The sequence below is a fragment of the Triturus cristatus genome, chromosome 9, assembly GCF_964204655.1.
Source record: "Triturus cristatus chromosome 9, aTriCri1.1, whole genome shotgun sequence".
NCBI classification, from domain to species: domain Eukaryota; kingdom Metazoa; phylum Chordata; class Amphibia; order Caudata; family Salamandridae; genus Triturus; species Triturus cristatus.
In genome coordinates this window covers 1,020,080,278-1,020,100,818 of record NC_140592.1, presented here as the reverse complement: position 1 = coordinate 1,020,100,818, position 20,541 = coordinate 1,020,080,278, and the positions used below count along the sequence as shown (strand labels likewise).

The following is a 20,541-nucleotide window of genomic DNA, read 5'->3' as shown; positions in this document are numbered from 1 at the left end:
GCTGCAGGGCAGATGCTATGCCTAAGGGCTACTTACTAATGGTGAAGGAAGTTCCCAGAGGTCACCTGCCCCTGGCCATGACGCGCTATGCCCAAAGCCACCTATCATGGGTTGGCTGGGGATTTGCAGGGTATCCAGAGGACATCTGTGCCTGGTTAAGGGGTGAATGGATTAGAGAGAAACAGCAGCAGACTAGTGAGTGGTCGAAGCCTCATCTGTCTGGGAAACGGAGCCTGGAAGTCCGAATCTTGAAGCTCGCACTTCGGCTGCAGTTTACCACTAGAGCAGTGTGCCTATGGACCTTGCAGTCTCCCCACTTGTATACTGAACATGCATAAGGAAGCTCCTGCAAGTCCAGTGGGAATCCGTTCCCCAGTTACCTTCTCGGCCCTTTCCCCCCTGGTTTCAAGTCCTATAGTTTTCAGTGAGAGACTATGGGGGACAATCTTTTCTTGATGTACCCATTGGCCCCTGAGCAGAATGTATTCAAGGAAGGGGGTGGTGCCCCTTTAGTACCTCCAGATCATTCTAGAGACTAAACTAGTGCTGCCAAAGGAAGTGCCCGATTGTTGCATAAACGGTGGGCTTTGGAACATTTTTTTAATATTAAGCCTCATCTATTTTAGGTGAATATTTTGAATACTAATACAACATGTTTAACTTTGAAATGGTGTCTCTATGCCTCTGATGATACTATCACATACCACATAATATTTGATCAAGCATTAATTTCCTCGACCTGTGACCTCATTCTGTTATGGGTAACCACTTTAATGAGCAATCAGTTAAAAATAGGGTTAATTACTTAATGAAGCAGAAGTAAAAAGTCTTCCGAAGATTTGTTATTTATAATGCCTAAAAAACTATATGAAAGTCAGTCTGAAATGTAGGTGCCTTTTAAGGTGAACGGGCAGTAGGTTTCTAAGCACTTTTAGACATGTAAAGGCTAACACGTGGCTGCAGTACAGATCCCAGACAGAAAAACACCACAACACTAAGCTTTATACATAATTTATTACAAAACACATACATATTTCCATCAAAAACACAAACCTATTTCCATCAGGAACACACATTTCCCTCCCCAGCGCAAGGAAGAGTAGCTGTAACTGTAGAGTCCTTCCATCTATGACACTTTCTCAGAACTTGGAGAAAGTCTGAGCTGGGCAGTTGTGCACCTTGCGCCAGGGAGCTGCCCAACGGACAGCATAGTGAGGTATTTATGTCTATGGCAAGAACTATTTACACTCACAGTTAAAATTGTACCGGCATCAATAAATCAAAACTCACAATGGCACAGTGTGGTCAATAGGCAGAACTTCAGAAGAAAAGCAATATCAGTCCTTGGAATGGTGGTACTGAGGCAGCCAATCACAGTCCTTGGAATGGTGGTACTGAGGCAGCCAATCACAGTCCTTGGAATGGATCCCGTGGTTGCTGGTAGTGGACAGTTCTGGAATCTCTCCCACAACTCGTTTGGAGCTCTGACAGTGAGCACTGGGGTAACTGTTTAAGAAAGATAGAGGCACGAGGTAACAGTATGAAAAACGTCCCATACTAGTAGCATTACTGAACTTGGGAGTCTAATTGCGTTTCATAGGGGCCCATCAAGTGAAGTGAGGACCAATAGAGTGTTATTGACCAAGTCTGGAGTCTCTAATGGTACATTATTAGCCATTTGGTTAAAGTACATTCTGAAAGTAAAAAAAAAAAAGGAAGGAGCTCAGCAACAGTAAACTTTCGTTGTCAATATTCTCTCTGAATTCTTTAACAACCGACCTGCCTCTACAACATGAATGCTTAGATTTCTAAACTGTATGTGTAGGAAAAACGTACTGCGTAGCTCTGCAGGGAATGCTGGGGTACTTATCTTCTGGAATGCTCGACAGGCAGTGTTCACTCTAATACAGGGGTCTTCAACCTTTTCTGTAATGAGACCTATTCATGGTAGATAGAAATAATCCAGAGCAACTAATATTATTAGTGTGGTAACTGACCACGTCAGACAAGATTACATTATTTGCACCCCAAGCGAGATTACAGCAGCGATCACCTCACTGCATCATGCAGGGTTGTTAGCAGTAATGTGAAAAGGGTTTATAACTTTGGAATGTCTATTTATGGTTAATACAGGACTGCCATAGCTACAATGCCCCTGATACCAATGTAATAATAGTAGTAAGTCTCCCCAATGATGCACGATTGAACAATCAAGTATCACCTTTTCAATTTTGGGATACATACATTAAATGAACCAAGCAAAAGCTTCTAATTTAGTAGGCTGGGCTGCACAATTGAGGGCTACTTGCAAGGAGCTTGAAAGCAACCAGTTGCTCACGAGCTACTCGCTGGTGAAGCCTTCTCCAGTAACAGTCTTGGTCTAGATACACAGATTCCTCTTTTTTCAGTATAAAACAGTGTTTTAATTATTCCATTTTAAACTCCTAGCTCTAAGGTGGGGCCTCCTAAAGGCATGTTCTTTTTGTTCAAATTAATTTACATTTGGAAAATACATATTTAAATGCTGGGTTCCAGGATGGAGACCATGTGCGGATATGCTACCATTTAGGAATTTTGAGGGAATACCAATAATGAAATAAGATTACAGGTAACAACTTCATAGTTCAGTGAATTATTAACAGAAGCTGGACCCAAAATTCCTTCAAGCTCCGTAGACTTTAGCAGGTCTGCTGTGTTAGAGGCACACGTGAAGAGCTATCTTAAAGTAACAAAAAGAAGCTTTTGAAAAGGCTGATTTTGCAGGGAGCTCATAAGAAGAATAAAAAAGAAAAACAAGTGTACATTGGAAAATAAGGGTTATGTTGAATGAATAAAAAGGAAATGTGAAAGGAGCATTGTGGACTAAAACCATGGGTTTAGGTTGAGCTAAGGAACTATCGGAGGACAGGTAGTTTTTTATTTTTATATACAGGAGAGACCAGCTCTGTCAAGAAAAGGAGATCATGTGTCAGAGAACATAATATGTGTACTTATAAAGCGCACGTTCACCCAAGGGTATCTTGGCGCTGAATAACAGATGTTTATTGTAACCCAACTCAAAGTACTCATTTTATCGACCTCAAAAGGATGAAAGGCTGAGTGGAACTGCCAGGATTTTAACCTGTGACCATGAGGTCTAACACATGCCCCTACAGTGGATGCGTTAGTCCACTAAGCCACCAGACCTGGACACCAGACACAGGACTGCTATCAGGGGAGATAGAAACTGCCTCACAGAAGATAGAAGAGGACTTGTGTTACAGAGAAATAAAAACATTCTATAGCGAATAGAGGAGAGTGGATAATAGGTGCACCATCAGAGGAAAGAAGAGCCCACTCAAATGAAAGAGGTGTTCTGCTAGACACAGTCAACAGGAAGAACAGTGGTTTACGGCAAGTGGTAAATTAACTTTAGTTTGTCTTCTTGTTGCGCGAGACAGGCTGCTCCTGCGGCACCTCCAGATACTGGAAGCCAATCAGCATCCCCAGGACTGAAAAACCTGCAGGAAAGAAAGAGTGAAGAACAAGCATAAAGCAAATTCAGACAATGTTCTCTTAATTTGCAATAACAGGAGCATAACCGGAAAAGTGTGTCTAGCTTGCAAAGCCTTTGTGGACAGTCAAAGAAACATACTTTGTCTGAAAACATCCTCTACCAGTAAGGTAGTTTTATTTAATAAATAAAATAAAAAAAGTTATAATGAGTACTTGTTGGGAGACGGGTGGGAGGGGGTTTATTTCTGGTCTGAAGGAGCAAATATCCCTTGTAGGTTAAGCAGGTTCCTCGTCCTTTCATTCAATTGATATGGTTGATGCTCAAGACCTCACTAAGCACTACCTTAGCTCTATGTCTAAAATCATGGACTGCTCTGCCCCCAAACGACTGAAGAGAGTCCCAATAAGAAGAACCAATACCTGATTCAACTGTAGCCTTAACGAGGAACGCCGTGTCCTTAGACATGCAGAAAGAGTGTGGCGACAGACCATATCTCTTTCAAACCTTAAACTGTTGCGTAAAAAAAGAAGGCACTACAATAGGTGCATCAGAAGTGCCAAATCGTCATTTTTCCGTCAGCAACTGGATACTGCCTTCCACCGTCCCCAAAAACTCTTTGAACTGGTTAAACAACCACCGAATGGGAAACGTAAATCCTCCACATCTGACACTACATCCCTGCCTGTCAAACATTTTCCTCATTCTTTTCTGAGAAAAAAGTCAATTGACAATGAGCTCCGCATTGCTGTGAATTGTTTACCGCCTGAAACCCAGTCACAATGCACCTCAACCTCGCAGGAAATTTGTCCTAGCAGCCTTCTCTTTAAACCTAAAAACAGTGCCTCGTGGTCCATCTGTCAGACATTTGAGGACGCAGACATCTCAAAACTACTGCCTTCCACTAAACTTTCCAACCACTTCAATGACCCTCTACCCTCCAAATTCCTCAAGGAAACTTCACACCTCCGGATACCCCTATGGACCAGAATTATCAACGCCTCTCTTATGCAAGGCACCATGCCAGACTGTCTAAAATGTGGACAAGTTACACCTATCCTAAAAAAGCCAGACGCGAACCTCTCTCATCCCAACAATTTTTGCCCCATTTCGAGCATCCCAAACTTAGCCAAGCTCCTGGAAAAATGTGTTCATCGACAACGCTGCAATCTCATTGACCAGCACCAACTCCTCGACCACTGCCAATCTGGTTTCAGACCAGGTCACAGTACTGAAACCGCCATGGTCCACATTGTCGACGATGCTTTACGCTTTCTTGATCATAATAAATCCTGTCTTTTAATCCTTCTTGACCTATCAGCAGTGTTTGACACAGTCAAACATGAAACCCTCCTGAACCTCTTAGAACTTAGGATGGGTCTCTCTGGTACCATCTTAAAATGGTTCTGCACATTCCTACAAAACCGATCTCAACAAGTCCTAATCAATCATGACTTATCCAATCGGACACCGGTCACTATTGGCGTTCCCCAAGGTTCTTCACTTTCGCCCACCCTCTTTAATCTTTACATGGAACCCCTGACTGAAATACTCAAACACTCCAACATCTCCTATCATATGTACGCAATTGTACATGAAAATTACCTCCCCTAACAACATCAGCACTCTCAATAACATCTTGAACAAAACTCAACACTGGTTAACACTTAACCATCTCAAACGTAACGCCCTCAAAACCGAATTCTCATTAATCTCTCTTCCCAACCCCACCTCTAACATCAAAGACTGGCTCCCACTACTCACCACCTTGAACTGTGCCCCACATATCATTGATTCAGCAAAATCCCTAGGAATAACACCAGACAACCACCTCTCCATGATCAATCACATCAGCTCCACAACCATAGGGGCCAATTTCCATCTCCACATCTTAAGAAAACTAAAGCATTTCCTGCCCAATGCAGATCTCAAGATGGCGGTTCAGGCTTTCGTGATCTCCAAACTTGACTATGGGAATGCTTCCCTTTTTGGCCTACCGAAAATAAAACTAGCACCGCTGAGGGCTACCCTCCATGCGGCTGCATGGCTCATCACAGGGGTAAAGAAAAATGATCACATCACCCCAGCCCTCCACCCTCTGAACTGGCTACCTTATGAATCTAGGATCCACCTAAAAATAGCATGCATGACATACAAAGTCATCCACCATAACACTCCTTGCTACCTGACTGGTAGGAATAGAGCTTCTCGTACTACATGCTCCCTACTGCTGAAACCCCAAAGATTTCACAAAAAGAAAACCTGTAAGAGATCTTTCTCTGGAATTGCCCCAAGAATTTGGAACTCTCTTCCCCTCCAGAGATCAGGACCATCCCTTCATTCGTTCTTTTAAAAAAAAATGTTAAAATAAGACTGCTGAAAAATCTCCTTCCTATCTGAGGCGACTATCCATGCCCATTTGATTTCTTTGCTGGTGTTTTCACTATGTCTCTTTGTATTATCTTTTCATGCTGTATAGTCTATATTTTGCTCCTTGTATATTTGATGCTATTTATTAGGTTGTACAGCGCTTCGACACCAAACTTTTGGTCATGTTGGCGCTTTATAAAACTTTATAAATAAAATAAATGTGCACTGCCAGAAAAATGGAAACAAACAGCTAATGTCCTGCAACTGGATTTCACAGAAGAACAATTTGTTTTTTGGGGATAAGTTGAAGAGGTCCTCCTTCTGACCTTCCGTTTCTGGCAGGTACATCAACTCCTGGAAACGGTAGATTTCCCAGATTTCAGCTTCTCAATTTATTGTTTCAAAACGTATTGACAAAAGTGGTCATAAGACATTAAGAACTTCTTTATAACTCCGTCCTCCATATGAAGATTTTGCATCCAGTAGGATTGTAACCTTGTTCTGAGAATGTACAAGCTATGACTTCTTGTGACCTCCGTCCTTTCAGAACAGGCTTCCAAATGGTGCTCGACTTTATCCATGCGGATCAACGTAATGCAAACTCGTTCATGTAACCTTATAATAATTGTTTTGTGGGGCTTATATCAATACTGTCTTTATGTCTATGTGAACATCAGAATTGTGTTTAAACTAGGAAATATTCCTTCCAATCTTACAGCCTAGGCTACACATTCTAATGAAGGGATTTGCCGTAAGCATATGCAGTAAGGGCTATCAAATGTTACTCTGAATGGACTACCTTTCACGAAACCAGGCATATTGTCCTGCATCGTGGTTTAACCCCGGTAACACACAATCTACAGCACAGCCAGCATTATTTCTAGATCTATGAAATCTGCAGAATTCTTGAACCAGAGAGACTTTGGGCACAATTTTGGCCTTTAAAAGGAAGGTCCTGGGCAGCCAAGTGGGCCTCTCCACAAATAGCAGACATTCCTCTGAAGGTTTCCAGCTAATGGGAACCTCCAGGCAGCCAGGAGACTTCACAAACTCTTTTCACTTATAACCTGCTTCTGAGACATAGTCTCAACCTCCCAAATATTCTAAGAAGTTTGTCCTAACTATGCTGGGAAGGACAGATCACGGAGTAAGACAGAAAATACGTACCTCAGGCAAATAAGGTTCTCTTAGTATTCCTCTCTCTTTCCAAAAACCCTTTCTTTAACATAGTATATACCTCATTGCCTCCTTTCTGTTTTTAAGAACTGGGAGACTGGTGCAACACTTGATGGCAATGGTTAGATAAAGGAGCCTAGTGCCGGCACATGATAGGAGATATGCACTTCATAGTTACCCAAGTGAAGGAGGCAACGCAAAGACATAAGAATCTCAATCTCCATAAGAGTAATTTATTTTTGCCATGCAACTCTTTCTATAATGGATCATTTCATTATGGTATTTCTGGGCAGGGCAGAATATACTCTCCTTCGTGTTTTGGGTACTTACTTCCAACCATCAAGGGGGCCATGACACCGATTGTCATAGGGGCTGTCTTATAAATGAAGACCTCTGACAGGAAATGAGCCACTGCCAAGACGAAGGACCAGAGGGTGATGTGGTACAGCCTGCACAGTCGTGGGAAAGAAAGACAAATGAAGGAGAAAAAGTGGCCAAAACAACAGACAGATTCAGAGAGGCCACAAGATGGAGAGTGTAAGGACAGCACCAGAGGGTACAAGATGCGTGGGAGGGTTAGGGAGACAACAAGGGATGGAGGGGTAATGATAGAGTGGCAACCAGAGAGGGGAAATGACAAGGAACAGAGTCAATAGAGAATAGTCAGGGGAGAGGGGAGGAGAGAGATAAATATGATCAAGTGCGCATATATTCTTTTTATTTTGCAGTTTATTATAGTACTAACCCGGTCTTAAGGGCATTAGACACTGTACAACAAGACCCGTTTACATCACACACTCTTTTTTACAATCTTTTTAGGCACCAGGAGATCAAGTGATTTGCCCAGAATCACAGGATTTTGAGCTGAAGCAGGGATTCAAACCAGATTCCAGATGTTCCAAAGTCTCAAACTCTAGCCACTATTCCACATTGACTACCATTATGGATATATTTTAAACTATGCAACAACCGATTCAGGCTGTGTCTGCAGAGTGCTAGAAACAGGGAGCCACAGGTGTATTATGGCACAGTGTGAACACTCTGAGGACAGAAGATACTGGTGCATTGTAAGAAGGGTTCAGGCAGAGGGGTCAAGAGCCAGATTTTCATAAGTGAGTCAGCTCGTTAAGTTCAAGTTCACAAACTTCAAAAGATCTTTATTCGGCTAATCCGGCCAAAAAAACAATCACAAACAATCCAAATTTGTTAAAACTCCCCAGTTGCAAAAAATAAAATACTGCATAAATCAATCATCAACAACACTCAGTAAAAAATAAATACCTAAAATACTAAATCGATATATACAAATCATTGAAATAAATTAATTAAAATTCCAATTTATAGAACAATAAATAATTAAAAGCTAGGCAAAGCAAATTTATCTACAATGAGGAATAAATACACTCTATCCCATCGGAAATATTTTAACCCTCCATGGTTCTCCTAGTTTTAGTGGCCTCTTTCAGGAAAGAACATGTTTGGGCGTTCAAGAATAGCAGGTGGTACAGAGCTTTCCACCAGCGATAACCAATGGTGTTTATTTTAACCATGCACGTAAGCAATTTCTAAAATCTCTCGATAAACACAAAAAACATAATGCAACAAAAGACTGCTCTGAAGTATAATCACAGGGCTGACAAAGCACAATAGCCGCCATACAGTACTAGACCTAAAGCGGAAAAGCAGAGATTTCTCTCAATGCACCAGATCAAGTGAAAGAGAGAAAGCTAACTCGGGAGAAGCAAGTGACCTATAATAAGATAACATTGTGCATTTTGTAGTCTCAAGTTCATTAAGTCAATTTCAGAAAGCAAACTAAGTATTAAGTTGCTTATTCAAGTTGCATTTTAGGTACCATGTGGAGAAAAGTGAACAAGTCAACATAACATTTCATGGTAGTAAGCGCAGTCTGGGTGGCACTTGTTGAAACGTTGTTGTACTATTATTGGTAGAAGTAACTGTAGTAGTAGTGCCACCAATCCTACTATAGTTACTTTAGTCCTTCATGTCATACTCAAAAGTAAACAGATTAGTAGTTTGACTACTTGCAACAGTAGAAGCATATCTGCCAATACTGCTAGTAGTAATAAACATTCATAAAAGTAGTACCAGTTGTTGTACTAATATTATTACCTGCAGCAGTACAATAAATAATAGGACCTGGTGTAATGGTACCAACAGAAACATTAACAGTAGTAGTCAGAGAGGATGCCAGTACTACTGCTATTTGAACTACTTGGGTCAGGCCCTGTATGTATGCTAGTACTATTACCACTGCTGGGCAAAACTGATTAGCATCACACTGGTGAAGCTGTTGTGGTGCTAGTAGTTGAACTAACGTCCACATTAGCCAGAAGTGATCAAAGACTCATTTATGGCAAGGAAATATTCTACATTGTAATTTATATTGAACAAGATGCTGCGCTTTCAATAAATACATTATTTCATAGAGCAGAATTATGCCTTCAGTGAGAGGAGAAATATTAATTGCTGTCACCATCTTTTTAGGTCTAATCAAAGGTTTAAATAATTTAAATCTAAGCCTCCCCCCCCCCCCCACCCCGGTAGTTATAGAACAGAGCAGAAAACCTTAACTTAACAATAATGTGTAAAGCATTTAGAAGTACCAGAACAGTTAAACACAACATAATTAAAATCCCAGCCCAATTGTTTATAAAAAAATAGAGTAAAATGTAATTAACAAAATGACAAAAATCCAATACCGGGAACTGGTGATAATAATTTAAAGAGTTAAGTGAAAATAGTTCCAAAAAGAGCAAAGTGACAGTGGTGTGCAATGGTCTTGGAACCTAGGCTCGATTTGAGGCAGACAATGATGAATCGAATGACAGGTAGGACTAGAAGTTGAGAAGTTCAAGAAAGTTTTCAAGTCCCAATAGGACATGGGACTTGTCATTTTTTCATATGAAAAACTCTCTTCTCCACATGAAGCAAACATAACATTCAATTAGACTACTGGTTAGATACTTTTCACAGTCAATCCCCTTGAAATTCTGGAGCAAATGTTTGAAAAAGTTCCCAAACTTCATTTGGTGCCCAAACAACCACACGGCTACACTTCCTGTGCCCCCCATGACCTCAGGGGGAGCACTTACAGACACTCAGTGAGACAGGTAGAGTGCAACATCAAAACCAAGTCCAGTCTCTTTACCACTGGTCAACTGGGATTGTACACAGAGATGTCCTCTTAGGCTGTTTTATGTTGCTGGTACCACTCAGTGGGATCAGCCTTATGATGCTTGGATATGTTTTGGTCCTTGGATTTCACATTGAAGTGGGTCCAACATCCTCATATCCTTCAGCCAAATCACAGATACCAGGTGAACCACCTGGTATTCTTTTGCAAGTCCAGCGGAGTTCCGAGGAAGAAAGGGTGAGGGCACAGCTTTGAAGGGTTCACCAGCCTAGTCTCTAACCAATTAAGTAACTGTTCCCAGAACCAGGCCTACCTGCTTTTTTCAGTAATTCCCATATGCTTTACTGCAAACAGCCCTAAAATGTAATGTGCCAGGTTAAATCCAAAACAACGAGGGTCTTCGGTTATACAAAACTTAGGCACTGGAAGTGTGAGTGGGGATTATACCATGGTTTTGTTAGTGGCCATCTTCTGAAACTAAAATTCAGTTTTAGGCAGTCCCTGTACCCACAGCAAACTCAGAGACCAAAGTACTGAAAAGCAGGGTCCTTCAGCAACCCCCGATTGTGGGGTGGATTAGTGTCAGGGGCGCCTCTTATCCTATTATTCAGTATCTAGCGGTGCTCGTAAGGTAGGGAGAACCACCCAACTCCCTATTATGTGGCCTAGACCACCCAGTTAAGACATCCAATTCCCCAGCACACACTTAATGTCTTTCACATAGTAAATCATACGTCTGTGTTGACAGAAATATCTATTTCTTTTATTCTTCTTGTTTTGTAAATACACCAGTCTCAGACAATACGTGTTTCGTCGATATTTGGGTGTCAAGTCCCGGGACTTCTTCAGGGCTCATAGATTAGTATGTTGTACTTTGCTTATGGTGGTAATTCCAACCCATACGCTATCACGTTATCAGTATCACTGCTTTACAAATATTCACAATCCCCCAAAGTCCAGGAGTAGGACAAATCTGGGAGTCGATATTTCAAACAGTCACTCACATCTTTATGTCACAATCCTCGCTTCTGTGTAAGGAGCCTGTCAGCGGTGGAATGTACACCCCGCGTCCATGATTATGGACATGAGGTGTACCCACCACCGTTGACAAGTGTTCACCCATCAATTGTATCCTGGAAATTTCCCCAAAAACAAAAACTGTGCCCTGGGGTTCACCAGACATTGTGAAAGACTAGGTATGGTACAATAAAGCTGGTCAATTTCACTCTTCTGCAATATCCAATCATGAGATTCTTATGGACTGCATATTCCTCGTCACCTAGATTTATGCCAGTGTAACTCAAAGGTGTTGCAAGCCCTTCTAAACGTTTATTTGATAGGAGGGTGCAAATCAAGATTTAGCCTCCTGATATGCACTGGTGCTAGGACAGCCACTGCTTTTGATAGGTGTGTGTGCAAAAGAGTATGTGATCTCATTACATTAGATCTCTCAAATAAACACGCTGTGGAACGAGGACATGGTAGAAGTTCACCAATTTGCAAGAAATTACGATTTGGGGTGGGGTAGGGGGGAATTATAGGCCATACTAAGAGGCTTTCAAAGTGAGACAAATGGGAACAGAGAGCCATTACTGCATGTTAAGACAGGTTCGTTTAAAAGGGTAAGAGCTTCAGTTCATAATGAATGTAATCCAAAAGGTGCTTCATGCCTTTTGGGATACATCACAGCATTTACAGAGGAAAAAGCAACTTCGAAAAGGGTGCTACTGTGAACAACAAAGAACTGGTTACATTACTTTACCTGTGTTTCTAAGGTTGTACTAACATGGGTATGCAAAATAGGTTTTGGTTTAATTATTTTTAGGTTCCGAAAGCTTCTTTACACTCTACTGCGTGATAACAGGTGAGATCGTATATAGCTTTGTTTTCAAGGGGCCTTCTTTAGGATGGCTGGCCAGTGCAAGGAGAGCAAAAAAAGCTTCAGGTGGTATTGGTGGTAGAGAAAAAGGCAAAGTTTGTTAGTCCGTGATGTGATATAGATGAATGTAACATTAATGGGGATTTTAAGCCAGGCAAAGAATGGAGAAAGAGGCCAGACAAAGGATGAAGGTCAGGTTTGATACTTTTCGCTAGTAAGGGCTTAGGAGCGATTCTATATTTTTCTCCTTTGCTTGAAAACACTAATTTCCTTTATAGGTAGTCTTAGTGTGAAGGCCAGTTACTGGCAAGCCTCGTTTAGGTGTACCCAGAGTTTGATCTGCAAGCGTGGTAATGACAATACAACATGCCCTGGCATCAACAGGCCTCCCACAACACTTGGGAGAGAGCACGTATGACGAGAAACCCATGTCCGCGACTTAAGGTATCTGTGGTGTGAAATGTCCATTCCATGAGGTGCCTCCTTGAACATTTATTTTGAACTCAAATGGTTTCCTTCTTTTTAGGACTTAAGAGTTTTTGCAGCAATGTACACTTTTGGGTTGCCCTGATCAAAGTCCAACCGACACACTATTTACGAGTACTACGTCTCATCCTCTAAACAATTCCAGGGGTGTGTAGCTGAAAATCAACCTGCTTTTCATAGCTCGGTAATAGGCAACTGGGATGGTTAGTAGGGGGGCTGAATGGCATGTACCATGCAGCCAAGAAGTATGACAGGATGGAATTGGCATCTGCTTTCATCTGACCCTGTCAGGGACAAGTGAGCCTTCACAAAGGAAGCAGTGCTGAAAGGGAGTTAAGGAGTGGGTCAGCAGGGAAGCAACAGGGAATTTCCACAGACCAGATAGCTGCTTCTAGCTGCACTAAATACATTAAAGCAGACAATGTCACAACAAAGCATCTGAACCTCTTCCTCATTAGAACAATCTCAGTGCAACCTCATTGCACTTGCCTTTTATAACAATGTGTTCAGCCCAGTTGGTTTCTCATTATACTGATGTCCTCAAGTTCTGGTAAATATGGAGGTAGATCCAATATATGATGGAGTGGCTTTCTAAAAGTCACTAAAAAGTGAGCTACAGGCAGTAAAAGGCTGAAGTGGTCCTGGATTACAACGGCCAGACGTTAAGGGGGCAAGAAGCTGTGACGCAGGAGACAGGCGACAGGGGACTGAGAAAAGAAAAGAGCGAGGTGTAAAGACCATAGCACCGCCGTACACACCATTCTCACCACCAGCCTCAAAACTCCAGCACTCCGAATGCCATAACCAGTCACATGCTTCACCATCCTCCACTTAATACATTTTCACAGTTCTCACATAAATAGTTACTGCCTCGGTTGCTTCAGACAGGGCATCTTTTCGGGTAGAAGAATCTCCCTATGCTCCTCTCTGCTTTTTGGGCAGAAACTTCCCCACTGTAGCTCAACACTGCTTAGCCTCACCTTACTTTTCCCTACCAACCAGGTTGAAAACCACATTCGACTGCTGAGCTGCAGGATGATGTAAGTGGATATCTGTTAATAAATGCACTTCTCTTCATCCCTCCATCCCCCAGACCCCCAAGGACAAGAGTTATGGGCTTAACATAGACCTCTCCTCTTCACCAATGGGACTTCCATGCTACATCTCAGCTGCAACCAGCAAGAAACCAAGAGGCTGGAGCAAGCAGACCGCATCACTGGCTGCCTCTGTAACCTGTCCCTCATGCAACCAGACGCAAAATTAGCAGGCATCCGAACTACAGCCGCTTTTCACAATGGGTCAAGACTGTTAATGAACCTAGTCATGGCTGCATTACCGGGAAGTTTAAAATTCTTGGGGAGTCCCAATACCTACAAGAGACGTTTAGACTAGAATAGTGAATACCAGCTACATTACACGAGGGGTTCAGTCTTGACTGAACTAGAGGAGGGGTCAAAACTGCTAGGAGGCATTACTCGGTGCTAACACACATGAACCATAGACAAATACTCATGGCAAACTAAGGGATTACTATCTTAAAGAGGAGGCTGGGCAATTTTAAAATCACCCCAGAAATGCAGGGAGACTCAATCCTGATAACAGTCTGTGCCGGAAGAAATCGTTAAAGTTACTTTGTAATATGCAACCAAGATTGCAAAACATTTGAAAAACTCAGTTCTCCAGACTCCGCAAGGACTAGCTATATTGGTCAATTTAAAGCTTATTTACTTAGTAATCAGATTTGAATGGCCTCCATTTTTTTTTTTTTACTTAATAGATTTTTCTTATTGGGAACAGAGAATGGGATGATGGGAGAGGAGGGAAGGATTTTATCGCTTGGACAGCGGACTTGTGCCCTCCCAACTTGGCCCACTTCCTACACTGGTTACTACTGCAAAAAATAGCAGGCATTCTGTTAATCTTTAATCAAAACCTCTCCTTTAGCAACCAAATGCAAAAAGGTGTGTGCCTCTGCCTTCCTGCAGCTTAAACTTCAGAGGAGATTTTTAGGTCTCGCCTGACCCAGCGCATGCGCTGGTCTGGTGAGACTTATTGAGAGGGCTCCAAAAAGTGCTACCAGACCAGCCTAGAGCTACAGTGCATGTGCGCGGGCGCGTGCGCCGCGCTTTACCACGATTACTTGCACTTTCACGGCCGCTTTGCATAGCCAATAGGTCTCGCTTTTGGGACCTTATAAGTATTTAGTTATGCAACTGTTGCATGGCTAAACACTTATAAGGTCCCAAAGGCGAGACCTATTGGCTATGCCAATGCTTGTGCTTTTCATTTCACTCGCTAAACGTCCTTCTGCCATGGGCACATTTTCTTCCATGTCATGACTATTGCAATGCAGCCCCTTCAGACCTACCTGAAAACGCCAAATATGGAAAAGAATGTGTGTTCCCGGATAGCATTCTTATCCTTAGTATGCGGCTTAACTGGTACCAGATGTTATTTTGTTGAATTTCATGGGTGCTGCAGCATAATGCTCTGATGCGCCATTTTATTAACTCATGCAACATCTTTCGTGTCAGATGGAGGAGTACCCAGCACAACCTAGGACAAAGGTTATTGAACTTTGGACTTCTGACCCCCACTGAATCACTACTGGAATCCAGGGACCTCAGTCTAAGCAATTTTTACAATTTGAACCTCACAACAATATACAAAAATACAGAGACAAGTATACAAACAAATACACAAAATGAAATATTTTACTTAATTCACAAAAAAAATACAAAAATCAAAGTTTTAATTGGACATTTGAATACTGTTTGCTGTACTTATGCTGCTTCCACAACAAGAATACCAACTTTTTAACTTTCAATTTTACATTTACAGAGCATTAAAAAAATTGTAAAAAAAGGTTAGATTTATGTATATACAACCCCTTTAGAAAGCCAAATCAGAGTTACAGATTAATAAATAGTCCAAGGACCCCAAGTTAAGAACTGCTCATATAGGCAGAATTATTGCCAAATAATATTTATAAATTTGACCATGTTCCTGGTACTAGTCAGTGCCTGAACTGGCTTCCGATGAAGCAGAAGGGCCAGTTAAAGGCGGTCTGCATAGGTCACCATGCTATTTATCAGACATGCCCATGTTTTTTGATTCACATTTGATGCCTTATGCTCCTGACAAAACCCAGAGGTCCAGCGCTCTCTTTCTGCTTCAAGTTCCCTGCTTGAGGCACACCGGTGGAGAAAGATCTTTCCAGGTACTACGCCCTCCCAGTTGTGGACCCCCTCCCTTCTGCTTGACCTGCAGGAGGGACATTAATATCACTAACGGAGCATTGATTGTTCTTCAGGGTGATAACTGACACTTCAAACCTTTCAACATGTGACTGAAAATTCCTTATTGCAGCAAGGAGAGTACATTATAGAATAAACATCGCCTTTTCACTCATTCCATGTGGAGCGATTAGTTCTCAGTCACCTAACAACTGATGTGTTTAGGTTTTCACCACCCAAAAATACATGCCACTTCCCCAAAGTGTGTATACGCTAGGCCTATGTTCATAGCCTCCAGGTGCACTACACTCAAGCACTATAGTAATCCGATATAACAAATAAGTACATATACAGTAAAACTTTGAACAGAAGCCAGTACAAAGAATTTTTTCCAAAATGAATAATCAAGAACAATAAAGCAAGTTGCTCAAAAAATTCTTCTTTTATTGAGCAGACTTAATACGTCTCGTTAGGGAGAACTTCATTCAATGATACAAAATACCAGTTGCGAGCTTCTTGCAGAATATGAAGGAATCCCAATGTATACTGCCCTCCTGAGCTACACAGAGGCTATAGAGGTTGGATACCGACGATTCACTTAGGGTTACTACTGGCCAAGCGGAAAGTAGCGTGCAGGTGGAGACGAGGCAGGGCTCCTAAATTCAAGGACTGGATTAAAGACATGCTGTTCTGGCAGGATCAAACACTCACATATGCGGAACTGTTACCATTGGCCTCGAGACCCAGGGACATATGGGATCCCCTCAAAACATATCTCCTTACACACCCAATTGACACCACAAGTCCTACGTGGATATGTTAATGTATACTATTTGGACATGGCCCTCGCACAAATAAAATCCGGGAATCAAGGGAGGGAGCTTGCATGGTCCTGAATGTAACACTCTTATTTCATGTCTTTTCATTTTAATATTACGAATAACCAATGTGTAGAAATGCGGTCTCATGGACCTCCTGCTACATGCTACTCGGACTACTGTCTAATATACTTCTCTCTCAGCTGTTTCTACTTACAATGTATAAGCATTTAACTGCCTGTGGAATTCATGTATCATGAATGTTTTATGGTTTAAAAAACTAACAAATAAAAAAAAAAAAAAGGAATCCCAATGCATTTCGGGCATGAAAACCTGCCCTTCTTCAGGGGTAATCTACAAGTAAATAAAAATAGAGTCTAGATTCTTGAAAAATAATGCAACACTGTTATAACAGTATGAACATAGAGAGAGCACTGGCCCATTAACATGAACTACACTACCTCTCATTTTTTTTCTTCTTTCGGTTTGCATGTTAACACTGATTTGGTCATTTTTAGGTCTCGCGCCTAGCGTTGCAGTGCGGAGCACAAGACCTCTTGTAAGGGGGTTTCTGAAAGCTGCTCACACGCTCCTGCGTATGATCAGGCTTTCGCCGCCCGCCAGTGGGCTTTCGCGTATTTTTTTTAAAGGCACACGATTGGACAAAGGCGGGCGCATGTTCCGCCTTTGCAATGCCCATTCCCGTCGGTGGCCAGCACGCGCAGCAGCACGCGTTCTCCTAGCTGCCGCACTCCCCCCTCCCCCCCCACTCCTCTGTGGTGCACCATAACCCTGCCCTGCACCATTACTGGATACTGGAGGTTTGGCAAGACATAAAATAGATGTGCAATCCATCGCTAGAAGCACTTGCAGCTTATGGCCAGAACCACAGCAAACCCCTGCCAATGCACATCCCTCTAACAGTTCAAGCACTGCACACCCTGCTCTGCCGAGGCCCCTCAAACTGATTCTGCACTGTCCCCAGAATCAAAGTACTGAGATCCTCACAGAGCTCTGCCCTATCTTATGCTGCCCCCCACATAATTTCTTTCCTCTGAGTTTTATATAGCGAGAACTTGACCCGAAGGTATCAGAGTGCTTTACCAGGAGACCCCCCCAGCGCCGTGCCCAGTCAAGTACTGAAACTCTAGACATCGCTTTTTTAGCACTTCCGGCAAAACTTGAATTACTCACCTCATACACATTAGCCTGCTTCAAGGCGCTGAGGTGAAACACGGGCGAGTTGATTGAAACTAGAAAGACAAAGCAGGGGCCCCGGGGATGGGATAAAAACAGATACGGTAGAGGCAGACAAAAGGGAGTAAGGATTTTTAGGATCGATATAGAGAGCTGCACATGTGAAACTTAAACATGGAAGTTAAATATGAGGGAGACCCTTCAGAACAAGCATTGGCAAGGCCAGAGATCTCGCATTTCAATGGTGTTACCCAACATTGTGGCTTTGCCAGGGTGTTGCGCCAATGCTGTTCCGCCTTGGCTAAAACAAAAACAAACAAAAAATGTTTGTTTGCTGATGCGGAAGACCATACGCAAAAACAAAGGTAATCCGTCACAGCATGATGACGTATGTGCAGCACATGAGTCACCACGCATGCGTGTCATAAAGTGGCGGCCTTTATCTTTTTAATGTATCGTTCCAAGTCCTCACACGCTAATCTTGGGGGAAGAAAGAGAAACACACGCACGCACACGCACACACACACACACACACACACACACACACACGCACGCACGCGCGCTCCTTAGCAAAATGGAGCACCCAGGCCCTCCAAAAAACCTTTTAAAAAGGGGAGGAGCAGAAACTGGGGTTTAATGAAGACGACGGGGAGAGAAGACAATGCTGGGGGGGGGGAGCAGAAGGGGAGGGGGTGTACGGAACGGATATTCAGAGGAGCTTGGGGAGTGTTTAAATATAAAATTAGATCCAGAAAAGCTGGACGGGGAGGGCTGGGTGAATCTACAGACAGGCTGCGGGAATGCAAGAAAAAGACATGCACTCACGTGCAGTGCAGAAATAAAAAGAAACCAGCATTGACAGAGCCACTAGGTCTTGCCTATGCAAGATTATTGGCTTTGTCAATGTTTTAAGACAGAATACACTGCAGCGCCGGCTGCTGTGCAATTTGGCTTAAAGTTGAGAAAGAAACACACGTTCCGACCCAGCCATAGTTGACTGCGTCATATTGCTTTCTTTTTAGGTCTCGGTGAGCCCCAGCGCTTGCGCTGGCTCGAAGAGACATTTTGTATGTGGGATTTTCAAAGTGCTGCTGGCTGGCCTAACGCTTGCGTTCACGCGATCGTGCACGCGCGCAGCCGTCCACCAGCAGCACTTTGAAAACTCGTGTGCGTCATCGCGATCACTTTCGCTTTCAGAGCGATCGCGATGACGCACGCTTTCAATGCTTGTTTAAATTACTTTAATGAGTGCGGCACCCGGAAGGGACACCGCGCTCACTTTATTTATATTTTGGGATGTTTATACAAGTCTAGCCGGAATAACTTTTGGGCGCAGCCTTTCTTGAATCAATCTTGCCTGCCTCAACGAGTGGCACTTGCATGCAAGAGGGCTCAGGCCAATTGATCCGTTTCTTCTTTCATTCCAACTATAACTGCTATCACAAAGTACAGCGTCAAAACGAGGGAGATCGCGTATTAAGCAGGAACCACTACTATAACATGCGACAAAAGGAGACCTATTCGAAGATGGCTGCGAATCATAAGCACTGGATAGTGGATGAAAGCGACACAAGACTCGTTGGCGTTTTAGAAGGTGCCCGGGGAGTCATATTGGATTGGTTGGTTCTGTACATTCTCGTCAAACATCCACCACTCCCGCAAATAGTAATACAGCACCGCGATGGCTTACTGCCACGACTAAATTGCACACGTATTCCCAAAGCTTCACTTTTTACTAAGTGTCATTGAATAATTTGCAATCAATATAATGTTGTGGAAGTGTAGAATGATGGATAAATATATATTCAAGGATTACAATACTTTGTCACGTGCCCACCTTCTTAACATGCGTTTAAACCCCTCCTTCATGCTCCAGTCACAGCCGATGTCTCAGGCGGCTCGCTTACTCCTAAATTCTTTCCTACTTAATATGGCCATCCCATAATACACCGTGCGGTATGCAGCCGGCCGTCTTCTATTTCAATAACCAACAGCCTTGTTTCTATAGTCATGTTCTTAAGGTCGTCAAGTCTCTCCTTGTATACTGACTAAGAAGAAGAGCACACTAGAGCTAGCTGGCGCTTCACTGTTCTAATTCCTTTAACTGTCACTGCCACTGACTTGCCTGGTTGGGGTGTTATACTTCTAAGCGTACCTTTCTCGAACGCTGCGTATTTCCTCACTTGTCTAGCTTGCTAGTGGGGTTGTAATGGCTGCAAGTACTGTGGGGGTGCGGCACTGGCTCAAGACAGGTTATGGCTTCGCAACGGACAGGAACGACTCCCGCAGGTACTGGGGGAGAGGCAGCAGGGTCGGAGATCCCAAAGGACCAAAACAGTAGTAGCTCTCCGAACTTGAACAAGTAATGGTGACTTCCATGGTTATGGGTGCTATAGCTTCTTTGTTTTTTCTACTACTTTTATATATCGTAGACTTGGGCTGTAGCCATCAGAGTGCTTTACAATTCAGCAGACCGTATTGATAACAAATAGAAAATACACATTTACATTAATGGTGGACAGAACACCATCTTAGCCTCCCCATGAGGTAGAGCGCTTCATACGAGTTCATGGTAAAACCATTGATGGAAGTGGGCGGGATCGGAAGGGCATGGTGTGCCCCTACTTTTTACATTTGACTCAGGCCATTCTCCTACTTCTTTATTTTAAAAATGCGTCCCAGGACGGCAGGAATGGTCCGAAATAAAAAAAATATTGCGTGATCGTCCA

At 42.8% G+C, this 20,541-nt stretch overlaps 1 protein-coding gene across 7 annotated transcripts in view; it reads right to left on the bottom strand.

Annotated features, from left to right (window-relative positions):
- Positions 1-995: 995 nt before the first annotated feature.
- Positions 996-20,541, bottom strand: part of ERG28 (ergosterol biosynthesis 28 homolog) — a 60,700-nt gene continuing 41,154 nt past the window's right edge. For all 7 annotated transcript variants that reach the window (XM_085626708.1, XM_085626709.1, XM_085626711.1 and 4 more), the window contains 2 exons: positions 7,370-7,488; positions 996-3,500 (listed from right to left, as the gene is read on the bottom strand). In XM_085626708.1, the coding sequence (XP_085482834.1) occupies positions 3,412-3,500; positions 7,370-7,488 (208 nt within the window). In that variant the 3' untranslated portion in view covers positions 996-3,411. The remainder of the gene's footprint in view (positions 3,501-7,369; positions 7,489-20,541) is intronic.